The sequence below is a fragment of the Tupaia chinensis genome, unplaced genomic scaffold (assembly GCF_000334495.1).
Source record: "Tupaia chinensis unplaced genomic scaffold, TupChi_1.0 Scaffold000129_1, whole genome shotgun sequence".
NCBI classification, from domain to species: Eukaryota; Metazoa; Chordata; class Mammalia; order Scandentia; family Tupaiidae; genus Tupaia; species Tupaia belangeri.
Window position 1 is genome coordinate 854,662 of NW_006159598.1, and position 12,674 is coordinate 867,335.

A 12,674-nucleotide genomic window follows, 5' to 3' on the forward strand; every position below is an offset into this window, starting at 1 on the left:
CCCCCCATCAGCAACATCCCCATGTAGCTAACATGGCCATTACCAGCAGCAGTAACATCACCACATAGCTAACATGGCCATCACCAGCAGCAACATCACCACGTAGCTAACACGGCCATCACCAGCAGCAGCAGCTTGTCCATCACTGTGAACACTACCAGCATCACTAACATCACCATTGTCACTCCTCCTGTGATTCACAACTAGGGACATTTTGCTCCTCGTGGGACTTTTAAAGTACCTGCAGACGTTTTTGGTTATTCTTCCCTCCCCCCCTTTTTTTTTCTTTTTTAAAAATTGAATATGTAGCACATATACACTGTGGAGTACTACTCAGCCATAAAAAGCAATGGGACCCGAGCCAGCAAGTGACATAGTGGTTAAGGCTCTGGACTCCCACATGGCTGACCATGGTTTGAGTTCCAGACCTGGCGTGTCACACACACCCAGCGTGATCTTGATACTCACACCAGGCGTGAGTGCATGCGTGCCCCAAATCCTGAGTGGAAAATCGAGGAGAAGGGATGGTGGTGTGGCCATCCTCCCTGGGGGGTGATTTCTCATTTTCTTTCTCTATGTCTCTGTGTGTGTCTCCACTGAGTGCACACGCCTTATAGCAAAAATCTCGCTCTAGGAAAAAACAAAAACAATGAGACCCTAGCAACTGATAGAAAGTGGTTGAATAGGGAAGATTTTTGTTCATCCTCACCAGGGTAGTGACCTATCACCGCTGACATCCAGTGGGTGGGGCCAGGGATGCTCCTCAACAGCCTATGATGCACAGAACCGCCTTCTGGGCCCCTCCACCAAAAAGAAAAAATCACCCGGTCCCAAATGTTGACAGCGCTGAGGAGTGCTGGTCTATTTTGTCAAGAACTGCTAATAATTTACCCTTCGAGATGCATCTCTGACCCCCTCATCCCTCAGGGCTGTGTCACTCTCTGTATCCTCAGTGGGGCCCAGGAAGATGTGAGACAAGTGACCCGAGGGTCCCCCACAGCTAGTGGCAGAGCTGGAGTCTGACCCAGGCCTTCCTCGTCCCACCACCCATCTCCTCTCCTTGCACAGGTGACCTCTGACCCCTTCTCCAATGTCACTCGGTCATGGTGGCTACGATGTACCACGTGTGCGTGCTTAGAGGTGTCTGCCTCTACACCTTTCTCCCCCACCAGCATATGGTCCTGGAAGCTCTCCGTCTGCCTGATGCCCCCGACAGCCCAGTCTCTGCTCTGTCTCCCCCCGGGTTGACCTTCCCCTCTGAGGGGAGGGCTGGTTCTCGAGTCCCAGCCCCCAGCCATACCCACCCTTGTCCCAGAGCACCAGGTACCTGGTGGAGTAGTGGCTGATGAGGATATGGACCAGGACCCCACAGAGGTACACGCTTCCCAGGACTGTCATCACGATGAGGAACACCGCTAAGGTCCCCGAGACGTGGAAACCGCTGTGGACAACAGGCGTGGTGGTCCCTGGAGAGAGAGGACGGTCAGGGCCGCCGTGCACGCCCCCTCACTCACCCACATCCGTGCACCCATGTCATGCACAGCCGTGTGCCGAGCACCGAGGATTCAGGAATCGGCAGGACAGACTGCCCGCCTCACAGTGACGTTCCAGCTGGGAAGGGGCCGTCTATGATGAAGCAGAGATATCTAACATGTCACAGGGTCAGCAAGTCCTCGGACCGGGCCGAGTGACTGTGGTGGGGTGGTGGCCACGCAGCCGGCGACTCGCTGCAGGTATTCACCAGGCACCGACGGCGAGCCAGGCGCGGTGCCAGCACTGGGACCAGGGTGAACAGGAAGTACCCCGCTCTCCGCCTTCCTGAAGCTCACGGCCTGGTGCAGTAGGGAGGCGAGAATCCGAGGGTCACATATGCACACTGTGCTTGGCACACAGTAGGTCCTCAGTAAACAGCGCGGTGTGGCTGAACTCGCCTCAGCCCACGTCCCGGGTCTGTGTGCGGCTCGCTCCGGGACAGTCAGGCTCACGGACTCTTATGTACTTTTTTCTTTTTCTTTTTTTAAATCGTGCACATTGAGAAAGACAGAGAAGGAGATGGACCGGATGCCGCAATCCTCCAGCCTTCATTGGTTTTGCCACAGGACGGGGGCCACCACGCCTGGCCTATGTACTTTCTTCTATGAGGGGAAGAGACAGAGAGAGAGAGCGGAGAGAGGGACCACCCCCGGCAGGATCTCCACGCTGTGCTCCAGCCCCAGCCTTGGCCACCCCGCATCATGGGCATGCATGTACCTGGCAATGTTTTTTAAGAGAGATTTTCGCTATAGGCCACTTGTATTTGCCTGAGAGACAGAGAGATAGAAAGCGAGAAATCACCCCCCACACACCCAGGGAGCTGGCCGTGCTGCAATCCCTTCTGCTCCACTCCCCTCGCAGGATTTTGGACACGCACACACATGTGCTCAGTGTGAGTTTCAAGCCGTGGGTCTGGGATTCAAACTGCCGTCGGGAATGTGGGAGTCCAGTGATGTAACCATCACCCCAGCTGCTGGTCCCTGTGCCTAGCGTTTTCTGGAATATTTGGGTCGCGAACCGAAACCCTCTGTGGTGGGCCTCACAGAGCCTCGCGCTGCAGCGCTGCAGCTGGCCTGCCCCGCGTGCCCTTTCCCCAGCTCCGCCTGGCTCGTTCTCGCAGCAGTCTGTCTCGTGGGGACTCCCAACACCACAGGTGGGGAAAACGAGTCTCAGATGGTGCAGCTGCCTCAGCCTGCTCTGTGTGGATGGGGATGGCAGGCCTGGGATTTGAACCCAGGTCACTGGGCTCCAGAGGCCTCGTCTCACGCTCCTGGTCACCTCCCTCTGTCTCTCTGAGGTAGATCACACGTGCATTTGCTGAAGACGGGCCTTCCCGTTACGGACTCACTCCACAGCCAAGGCCCGACTCCAGTCCACAACCACAGCAGGTCTCTGCCCACCCCAGCTTGGCCCCCACACCTGTCCACTTTCTGACCCCGGAAGGTCGGAGCCAGGGGGACAGCCAGACGCACAGGCTGCAGGGTCAGACTGCCCGGGTTGGTCCTGCCTCTTTTGTAGGTTAGAACCAGAGCCCTGAATAAAGAATTTCTCAGACTCCTGGGGGCTCAGTGTTCTCACCTGTGAGCTGAAGGCCATGCTAATAAGTCACTTACCCCTGGGGGAGGGTGGGCACCCAGCTTAGCTGGTAGCCAGCCAGAACCCGGTAGGCGCTCAGGCAATGACCGCTAATCAGATCCCCGGGCCTCACCCAGCTCCCGCCCGAGATCTCTGAGCAGTGGTGGAGGGGGCAGCTTTGGATCTAGGCCTCAGAGGCCGGCAGAGGCAGGGAGCCGGGGCTGCAAGGCGGAGGCGGCGTTCCTGATGGCGCGCGCGCCGCCGGGGCCAAGGCAGGAGCCCGAGGCCGGCGTGGGGAGCGGCTGCACTTACGGGGAGGCTGGATCCTGACGTCCCTGTACATGACCAGCTGGGTCTCGCGGTTCTCCACGATGCATCGGTAGCTGCCCATCTGCTCCCAGGCCAGCCTCGGCAGGGTGACTGTATCGGCTGAGCCCAGGAGGGAGCCGTTGTGGAGCCAGCGGTACGCGGGCGGCGGGCGGGAGTGGGCGCTGCACGTGAGCTCCACCTGGGAGCCGGGCTGAGCGGTCAGGGCGCCCATGAAGATGGAGGGCGTGCCCCACAGAGTCACGTAGTCAGGCCCATCTGCGGAGACGTGGGAAGTCAGGGTGCGTTTCTGTCTTGTTCCCTCAGTGCACACGAAGATTCAGCCAGGAGATGCCCCCCTCTGACCTAGGCTGACCCCTGACTGCAGTAATTAGAGCACCCCCCACCATCAGGTTCCCAGTAAGGGCCAGCCCCATGGTAGCTTTTTATATCACAATAAAATAGGCACAGGGCATGGCCTAGTGGTCAGGGGAGCCAACTGCACATGGGCAAGCACGCGGTTCTAATCCTGTCCCTGTCAGCTTGAAAAACATGCTGCATGCCCATAATCCCCACAAAACAGAGGTCGCAGGTGGGACTGCAGTGTCACCACCCCCCCTCCCCCACGGGGGTGCTTTCTCCCTCTCCCTCTGTCTCTCAGCTTCTCTCCGGAAGGCGCACGAGCCCTTTGGCGACTGGAAAAAGCAGCTGTTTAAGGGAGTGTAAGGGGGTCAGTCTGAGTAACGGAATGTGAAGCCGATTTAACTACATTCACAATAACAGAATCAGAGAACAATGAGCAGATTTTGAATGCTCAGGGAGAAGCTAGGTCCGGAGCCGTCGCAGATGGCATAGAAGTGGAAGAAACAGCTGGTCGCTAGCAGGCTCCTCCGGAGGCAGAAGCCAGACCTCGACGGTTCACACTGACCGTTGCTTTTGCTTTTTCGGTTTTTGTCATAGGATGCGTGCGCTCACCGAGGGAGACAGCGATAAGGAAAGTGAGAAGTCACCCCCTTTCCCGGGGCACGGCCATGCCACAGTCCTGTCTCTTCCATTCTTCTCTCTGGACTCGGTATGCACACACACCTGGCGTGAGTTTCAAGCTGCTAGGTCCAGGACTCAAACCATGGTTGGCCGCGTGGGAGTCAGTGCCTTAAATACCACGCTGACCATTTCTAACCTGAGAAGTAAGGATTGAGGTCTTCGCTTTAAAATTTGTGCTTATTTATGTCTCCAGCGAGAACGGCACCCCAGTAGGGTCTTCACAGTTGTCCTTTTCAACCTCAGCCAGACTCCCTGGGACACGAACTGGGACCCTCCCACATGAGTCCAGCTGCATCCCCACCGCAGTACCTCTCGGCCGAAGGAGCTCCATTTTTAAACCGCGCACACTATGGGCCTGAGTAGTAAGGACCGTTCTGAAGTCCAAAAGCTTAAGAGCCAGAGCTGGGATTTGGACCCAGATCAAGCTGGCCTCAGGTGGCCCATGGTATCTCTCTCTCCAGTTCTGCGTGCCTTACCGTTAAGTCCCTGGAAGGCTGTAAGCCCACCCGTGGCTTCACTCCCGTGACCCCAGACCACTCACAGGACACGTTCAGAGAGATCAGTTCGCTCCTCTTGGTAATCCCTAGAAAATGCTCTGTTTCACAGTGAAGTGTCCTGTCGTAGCGGCTGACTCTGTGGATGACAAGGGTCTTGCCGTCTGGGGAAATCGTCATCCGGTTGCTGCTGGATGTCGGTATGGAGTTCACATACCACTTGACAATGGTGGCGTTGGTGTGGCAGACGGCGACCACGGAGTCCATGTCCTCCACCAGGTAGCTGGCGTTGGCCGAGATGCCTGGGTTTTTCAGCTCTGGGAGAAGCGAGGGGGGAGATGAGCATGAGCTCTGCTCGGCTAAAAGCTCCTCTCCAAGGGGGCTTTGGATGCTCTGGAGGGAGGTCAAGAGCTGTAGGATGAGGTAGCCCAGGGGCTGGGAAGGGAAGGGAAGTGGGGTGTGAGACGAGGTCACCAAGGCGTGACGGCACTGGCTGCAGTACTGGAGAGCTCCTGGCATAGCCACGTGCTCCAGGGGTTGTTTCTTTTTTTCTTTTTTTTTGAAGCGATTTTTGCTATAGGACATGTACGCTCACCAGAAAGACAAAGACAGAGAGACAGAAAGCGAGAAATCACCCCTAGGGGAGATGGCCATGCCACAATCTCGTCTCCTCCATTCTCCTCTCAAGATCTTGGGCACACACGCACGTGCACCCCGCGTAAGTTTAAGCCACCGGGTCTGGGACTCGAACCGTGGTCAAATACATGGGAGTCCAATGACACAGCCATTACACCAACTGCTGGTCCCAATCCAATGGTTGTTTCAAACCCCTTAACAAGGAGCCTGCATCGGAGAAAGGCAGTATTTAGACTATGCATAATTGCTCCCATTTTTGAGTTCCATTCACTTTCTAGATATTTCCTCCACCTTTACGATAAACCACAATGAACCTCCATTCTATAGATAAGGAAACTGAGGGCCACAGAGAGATGACTGGCCCAGGGCCATGCAGCACACACACAGTCAGCAGCAAATACGGGACCCTTGTCTTCAGGATCCACGCTCTCCTCCTGAATCTCGTGGAGCCCCTGGAACTTCTGATGGTAGCAGACACAATTCCAAGATGGCCCCAGTCTCCATCCCCTGGTGATACACCCTGTGTAATCACCTCCTCTCATGACCTGCTTTTTTTTTTTTTTTTTTTTTTTAAGAATTATTTATTTAGGGACCAGCAGATGGCATAATGGTTACATCGCTGGACTCCCACATGGTCAACTGCAGCTCAAGTCCCAAACCCGGCAGCTTAAAATTCGTGCCAGGCATGTGTGTGTGTGTGTGTGTGTGTGTGTGTGTGTGTGTGTGTGTTTGTGCCCAAAATCCCAAGAGGAGAATGGAGGAGAAGGGATTGTGACGTGGCCATCCCTTCTTGGGGGTGATTTCTTGCTTTCTGTCTCTCTAGCAAGTACATGCACTCTATAGCAAAATCTCTCTCTCTGGGACCAGCAGTTAGCGTGGCTATGTCGCTGAACTCCCATGTAATTGACTGCAGTTCGAGTCCTGGACCTGATGGCTTATACCTCATACCAGGTGCATGTGCGTGCGTGCCCAAGATCCCGAGAGGAGAATGGAGGAGAAAGGATTTATTTAATTTTATTTATTATTATTATTTTTTAATTTGGCCAGAGAGAAAAAGAAAGGGAGAGTGAGAAAGCAAGCTGCCAGGTCCAGAATTTTTTTTTTTTTTTGAGAGGTTTTCGCTATAGGGTGCTTGCGCTCGCCAGACAGAGAGAAACATAGAGACAGAAAGCGAGAAATCACCCCCCTGGGGGGATGGTCACGCCGCAATCCCTTCTCCTCCATTCTCCTCTCGGGATCTTGGGCACGCACGCACATACGCCTTGAGTGAGTTTTAAGCCACCGGGTCCAGGACTCAAACCGCGGTCGACTACGTGGGAGTCCAGCAACATAGCCATTACGCTAACTGCTGGTCCCCAGAATTTTAACCACAATCAACCATGTGGAAGTTCAGCGTACTAACCACCATGCCATCTGCTGGATCCCCCATGACCTGCTTTTAGCCCATAAAATATGGCAAAAGTGAATGGATGTCCCTCTCTTCATTACCTTCAGCAATTTAAGACTTCACCTTAGCAGATTACAGAGATATTTCAGCTGGCCTTGAAGAAAAAATGGGCCATGATATGAGATGCTGTGGACAGACCCACGTGGCAGAACTACAGTGGTTTTAGGACCCAAGGCCTCTATCCAACAACCAGTGAGCAGCTGTGGTTCTCAGTCACATGGCCACGAAGAAATGAACTTGGCCACCAACCGGAATGAGCCTGGAAGTAGGTTCTTCCGCAGCTAGGCCCCCAGATGAGAACACAGCTCCGGGCTCACGAGCCTCACAGCAGCGCAGCTAACTCGGCTGCACCTCGGACCCACTGCCGCCGGGATGATAAATGACTGTGGTTCTAAGCTGCTTAGTTTGTGCCTGTTTTCATGCAGCTGCAGTAGAGAACTAATACACTGTGCCAAAACGAAGCTCGAGCTCTTTACGGTAATACGTGACACATCTCTGGGAGTGAAGCTAGATCAGCACTTTCTAAGACTCTCAGTGTCATGTGGAAGTGGGTAAGACATGTGGACAATGCTATCTCCTGAAATCTGACTCCCCGGGCTAGCGGGTGGCGTGGTGGTTAAGGCAGCTGGATCCCACACAGCTGACTGGGAAGTTTGAATCCAGGACCTGGGAGCTTGAAATCCACACCAGGTTGGGACAAACCGAGGGCACAAGGGTTACGTTGCTGGACTCCCATGTGGTCGACCACAGTTTGAATTCTAGACCCAGTAGCTTAAAACTCACACCAGGCGCATATGCCTGTGTGCCCAGGATCCTGCGAGGAGAATGGAGAAGGGATTTCACCATGGCCATCCTCCCAGGGAGTGATTTCTCGCTTTCTGTCTCTGTCTCTCTCTGTCTCTCCAGCAAGCGCACACACCCTATAGCAAAACTGTCAAAAAGAAAAAGATGCTAGGCTGACGTATGTACATGCCCCAATCCCAAGATGGAGTGAGATGGAGGAGAAGGGATGGCAGCGTGCCCATTCCCCACGAGGGGTGCTTTGTCACTTTCTCTCTCTCTTTGTCTCTCTCTGGCAAATGCATGGATGCCCTAGGAAATTTTTTTAAATGAACCAATCTTGTTTTATTACTCTCTCCAACATAATTTGTCTTTTTCCTTTTTTTTTTTTTTTTTTTTTTTTTTTTTTTACCATAAGGCACATGTGCTCACTAAAGAAAGACAAAGTGAGAAATCACCTCCAGGGGTCACCCCCCAGGGGGATGGCCACGCTACAATCCCTTCTCCTCCATTCTCCTCACGGAATCTTGGGCACGCATACACACGCGCCCAGCATGAGTTTAAGCCACCGGGTCCGGGACTCAAACCGTGACCAACTACATGGGAGTCCAGTGACATAGCTATTATGCCTACTGCTGGTCCCTCAGAGTTTTTAAAGCAAATCCCAGAGATTAAGAATTCTACTTATAGTAGTTTAGCATCTCTGATAAAGAATTTTTAAAAATATAATCACCATAATATTACACACAGTGAAATTTACCATACTTCTCTTTGAATTCTAATGGCTAGGACTGGCAAATTTTATTAAATATTTACATACATGGAAGAGCTTAATTTGACTTCACATGTTTAATGCACAGAACTTTTTCTTACTGTGATCTACTTTGTGCTAAATTGATTAAGGCTTACAGGTTTGGGTTAAGTAAAACAAGTCTCAATAACCTCTTGAACTTCAAGCTCAAAACAGATCTGGGGACCAGGAGATGACATGATGGCTGTGTTACTGGACTCCCACATGGCCAACCACAGTTCAAGTCCCAGACCCAGCAGCTTGAAGCTCACGCTGGGTGCCTGTGCACGTGTGCTCAAAATCCTGAGAGGGAATGGAGGAGAGGGCATTGCGGCATGGCCATGCCCCCTGGGGGTGATTTCTTGCTTTCCATCTCTCTGTCTCTCTGGTGAGCGCATGTGCCCTATAGCATAAAACTCTTAAAAAACAAAACAAAATTAAAAACCAAAACCAAAACCAAAACAAAACAAATTCTATGTTTGTGGTAGTATTTTTCCAGTGGCAAAATTAAAAAAAAAAAAAATCTGACTTCTGGGGCCAGCAGGTGGCCTGGTGGTTAAGGCACTGGACTCCCACATAGTCAACCATGGTTCAAGTCCTGGACCTGGAGGCTTGCTTCCTCACTTTCCCTTTCTCTCCTTCTCTGGTGAATTAAATAAATAAATAAATAAATAAATAAATATTTTTTAAAAATCTGACTCCTAAAGGCTTCAGGTCCAACTCTCCTTGGGGGTCGGGAACTGGGGCAACCTGCCAATCACCTATAATCTGGAGCCAGCCGGTGGCTGTCTGGGTCTCGTTGCCGAGGTCCACCTGGACAGTGTAGTTCCCCGTGTCATTCAGTGCAGATGGCCTGATCACCAGGTCGCCGTTGCGGGTCACGCCCTCTCGGCCGCTGTACATGGGCCCAGGCAGCCGGGAACTGGGAGGTCTGTAGCTGAAAATCATGTTGGCCGCGTTGCCTTCTTCACCCCGGTGCCAGCTGTACTCCAGAACATTCTCAGAGACGTTCTCAAGGATCAGTATGCTCCGATATCCCACGGCCCCTACGAGGGTGTCGGGGCTGATGAAGATGTGGCCAGAGGCCTGGAACATCCTGCAGGTCAGCAGATTGGCTGAGGAGAACACAAAGCAAAGGAGGAGGTGGGAGAGAGAGAGAGAGAGAGAGAGGGAGAAGTCTGCAACATCCGGGGAGCGGTTCCCGAAATGCCGGTGCAGAAGATGAGCGTTTCCAACCCCTGGATGATGCTCCAGCCCGCCCCCTCTTCTCCTCCGCTGCGGCCCTGCCTCAGTCCGTTCCCTCCTTGTCCTCTCCCAGCCTACCCTCCTCCATGGTCACTCAACCTCCAATCCACAAAGCTCAAGTCTGGCTCTGCTCTCCTCTGCCCAAGTACCTTCTATGGCTCCCCAGCGCCCTCACAATAACGTTCAAACCCTTGGCGAGGCTCAGAAGTCTCTCAGCAAGACTGACCAGGTTCCTTTTGGAGCACGCCTTCTCCACCCCGGGCACTCTCTCGTTCCTTCCTTCCCGTAGTTCCCTTCCAGCAGACACGGCTTCCACACTCAGTGCCCCGTCACGCCCAGCTGTCCCCACTCAGGTTTTGCACATGCTGTTCCCCATTCACGACACACTGGTCCCTGCGCCCCTCCCCACACTGCCTCCTTGCTGACTGCCTTCGGCTCATTCCTCAGTCCTCAGCTCTGATGTCTCCTCATCCTGGCCGGACCAGGAGGCCTCCTGGACTCCCCTCGTCCCAGCCCTGACAATCCCAGCTGATCGGAGTTGATGTGTCCTCTGGGTGGCTGGACCGGGAGCTCCAGGAAGGTGGGGCTGGGCTGTCTGGGTCACCACTGCATCCCCTTGCCTGAGCACAGGGTGGACACGAGGCAAGTGCTCAGCAGTGACAGGGAGGGTACATGCTCTCCTGAGACTGTCCGCACAGCTTTGACTTTTCATTTAAATTCACGGGGGTGGGTGCGAATGGGGTGGGGCCCGTCAGCGCCCAGGCCTGCAGGTGGCCACTGCCGTGGCTATGTGAGAGGCCAAGGCAGCTGAGATCCCAGCTCCAAGCCTCGGGGTGGACGTCGGGCACACGGGAGGACAGGGCGGGTGTCTGTTGTGCAGGTCAGGGGACCCGGGCCCTGGGGGGAGCACAGGCTGAGAGGTGGGGGGAGGCGCCCTCAGGGAGGTGAGGGTGGTGGTCTGACCTCGTCACTCATGGGGTGAGCGAAATGAACGCCATGTGTGTGAGTGCATGCGCAGGTCTGTGTGTCGGGGAGGTGTGGGCAGGCACGGGAGGTCACGGAAGTCCTGGGGATGGCTGGCCTGTGACCTGCTGGCTATAGGAGCCGGACCCCACATGGCTGACCACAGCTCAGCTTGGAAAGCACCCTGGGTGTGCATGGAGAAGGGAGCCTCAGGGGACTACACCCACGGGGGCGCTTTCTCCCTCTGTCTCTCTGCCTCTCTGGGGAGCTCACATCCTCTCTGGCAAATAAAAATAATCATAAGAAAAGCTCTGGTGAGGTGCTGCCCCTCGCTGCTGCCCAGCCAAGGCGGCGGTGTTCAGCCACCCCGGCCCGTTTCTAGCCCTTTCTCCCCTCCCTCCCCAGCACTTCCCTGGGCCCTGGGTAGCGAGCTCGGGTTCGGGCCTCTCTTACCCACGAGGACCAGGAGGCCCTGCCACAGGCCGCCTCTGGGTCTGGGAAGGTCCATGAGCTGCCGGGTCCCCCAGGACGGGGCCTTTCCTCTTGCCGGCGGGAGACCCGCAGTCTCGTCTGCACTGTCGCTGAACTGCGCCTGGTCGTGTCCACGCTGGCCTCTCCTGTCCCGTCCTGTCCTATCATCGTCCACCGCCCGCCCTCTCCGGGTGGACTCTGGCCCAGGAGAGGGCCCTGGAGCCGGCCTTATCTCCATGGCTTTATGACGCCTTTAGTTTATGACGTCTTTATCTTATATCGATTCACGTTATTTTGTCGTGAGTAAGTAGAACACACACCGCCTCACTGTTGGGAACCAGGTGCAGGAAAGCTCGCCCAGGGCAGGATGCACCTCGCCGCCCCGTGTCTGGTGCTCCTCCTCCTTAGGGTGGCTCGTCCCACGGCTGCTCCTGTGCTCCAGGCCGTCTGGAACCGCCAGGGTCGCCAGCTTCAGGCCCGTCCTAAGATCCACCATGAGGAATAATGCCAGGGTTAGGAGTCCACGGTGTGTTGGAGGTGGAGCTGCACACAGACGCAGTGTTGGGTCTGCGCACAGAGACCAGAGAGAAGCAGAGACAGAGAGGCTGGGAGAGAGATGGGGAGATGTGAGCTAAATGCAATAGAAGAGAAGCTGGAGAGAGAGCAACTCAAAGTTTTTCTTTCCAACTGTGCTTGTGTTTGTTTTTCATTTTATAATAGAAAATGCTATTTTCAAATTTCCAAGGGAGTTCATTACCAAAGAAAATTTGAAAGCCCTTGGAAAAAGAAAAAATATACATATTATTTAAAACCATGACTACGTATTTATAAATATTTAAATATCACATAACAAAAACACTTGTATATTTTTACACATATAACTATATAAAAATAAATATTATATAAAACACAATTATTTATTGTATTGAATAACTTTTATTTTTTGAGAGGTTTTTTGGTATGGGGCGTGTGCGTTTACCAGAAAGACAGAGAGACAGAGAGACAGAAAGTGAGAAATCACCCCCAGGGGGGATGGCCATGCTGCAATCCCTTCTCCTCCATTCTCGTCTCGGGATCTTGGCCACGCACGCACACGCGCCCGGCGTGAGTTTAAGCCACCAGGTCCGGGGCTCGAACCACGGTCAACTACATGGGAGACCAGCGACATAGCCATTATGCTAACTGCTGGTCCCTATAACTTTTTTTTTAGAGAGATTTTTGCTATAGGGTACATGCGCTCACCAGACACACAGAGAGAGGCAGAGAGAGAAAAAGGGAGAAATCACCCCCCAGGGGTGTGGCCATGCCACGCAATCCCTTCTCCCCATTCTCCTCTCAGCATTGTGTGCATGCACACACTCTCAGCTGGCCTGAGTTTCAAGCCACGGGG

General features: G+C 53.9%; 1 protein-coding gene across 1 annotated transcript in view; it reads right to left on the reverse strand.

Moving 5' to 3' along the window:
• CEACAM18 (CEA cell adhesion molecule 18) overlaps window positions 1–11,321 on the reverse strand; it is a 14,686-nt gene extending 3,365 nt beyond the window's left edge. Inside the window, exons 1-5 of the mRNA XM_014586349.2 lie at window positions 11,267–11,321; window positions 9,367–9,720; window positions 5,000–5,269; window positions 3,415–3,693; window positions 1,328–1,481 (exon numbers count right to left, since the gene is read on the reverse strand). Of these exons, the coding sequence (XP_014441835.1) occupies window positions 1,328–1,481; window positions 3,415–3,693; window positions 5,000–5,269; window positions 9,367–9,720; window positions 11,267–11,321 (1,112 nt within the window). The remainder of the gene's footprint in view (window positions 1–1,327; window positions 1,482–3,414; window positions 3,694–4,999; window positions 5,270–9,366; window positions 9,721–11,266) is intronic.
• Between the last annotated feature and the right edge of the window lie 1,353 nt (window positions 11,322–12,674).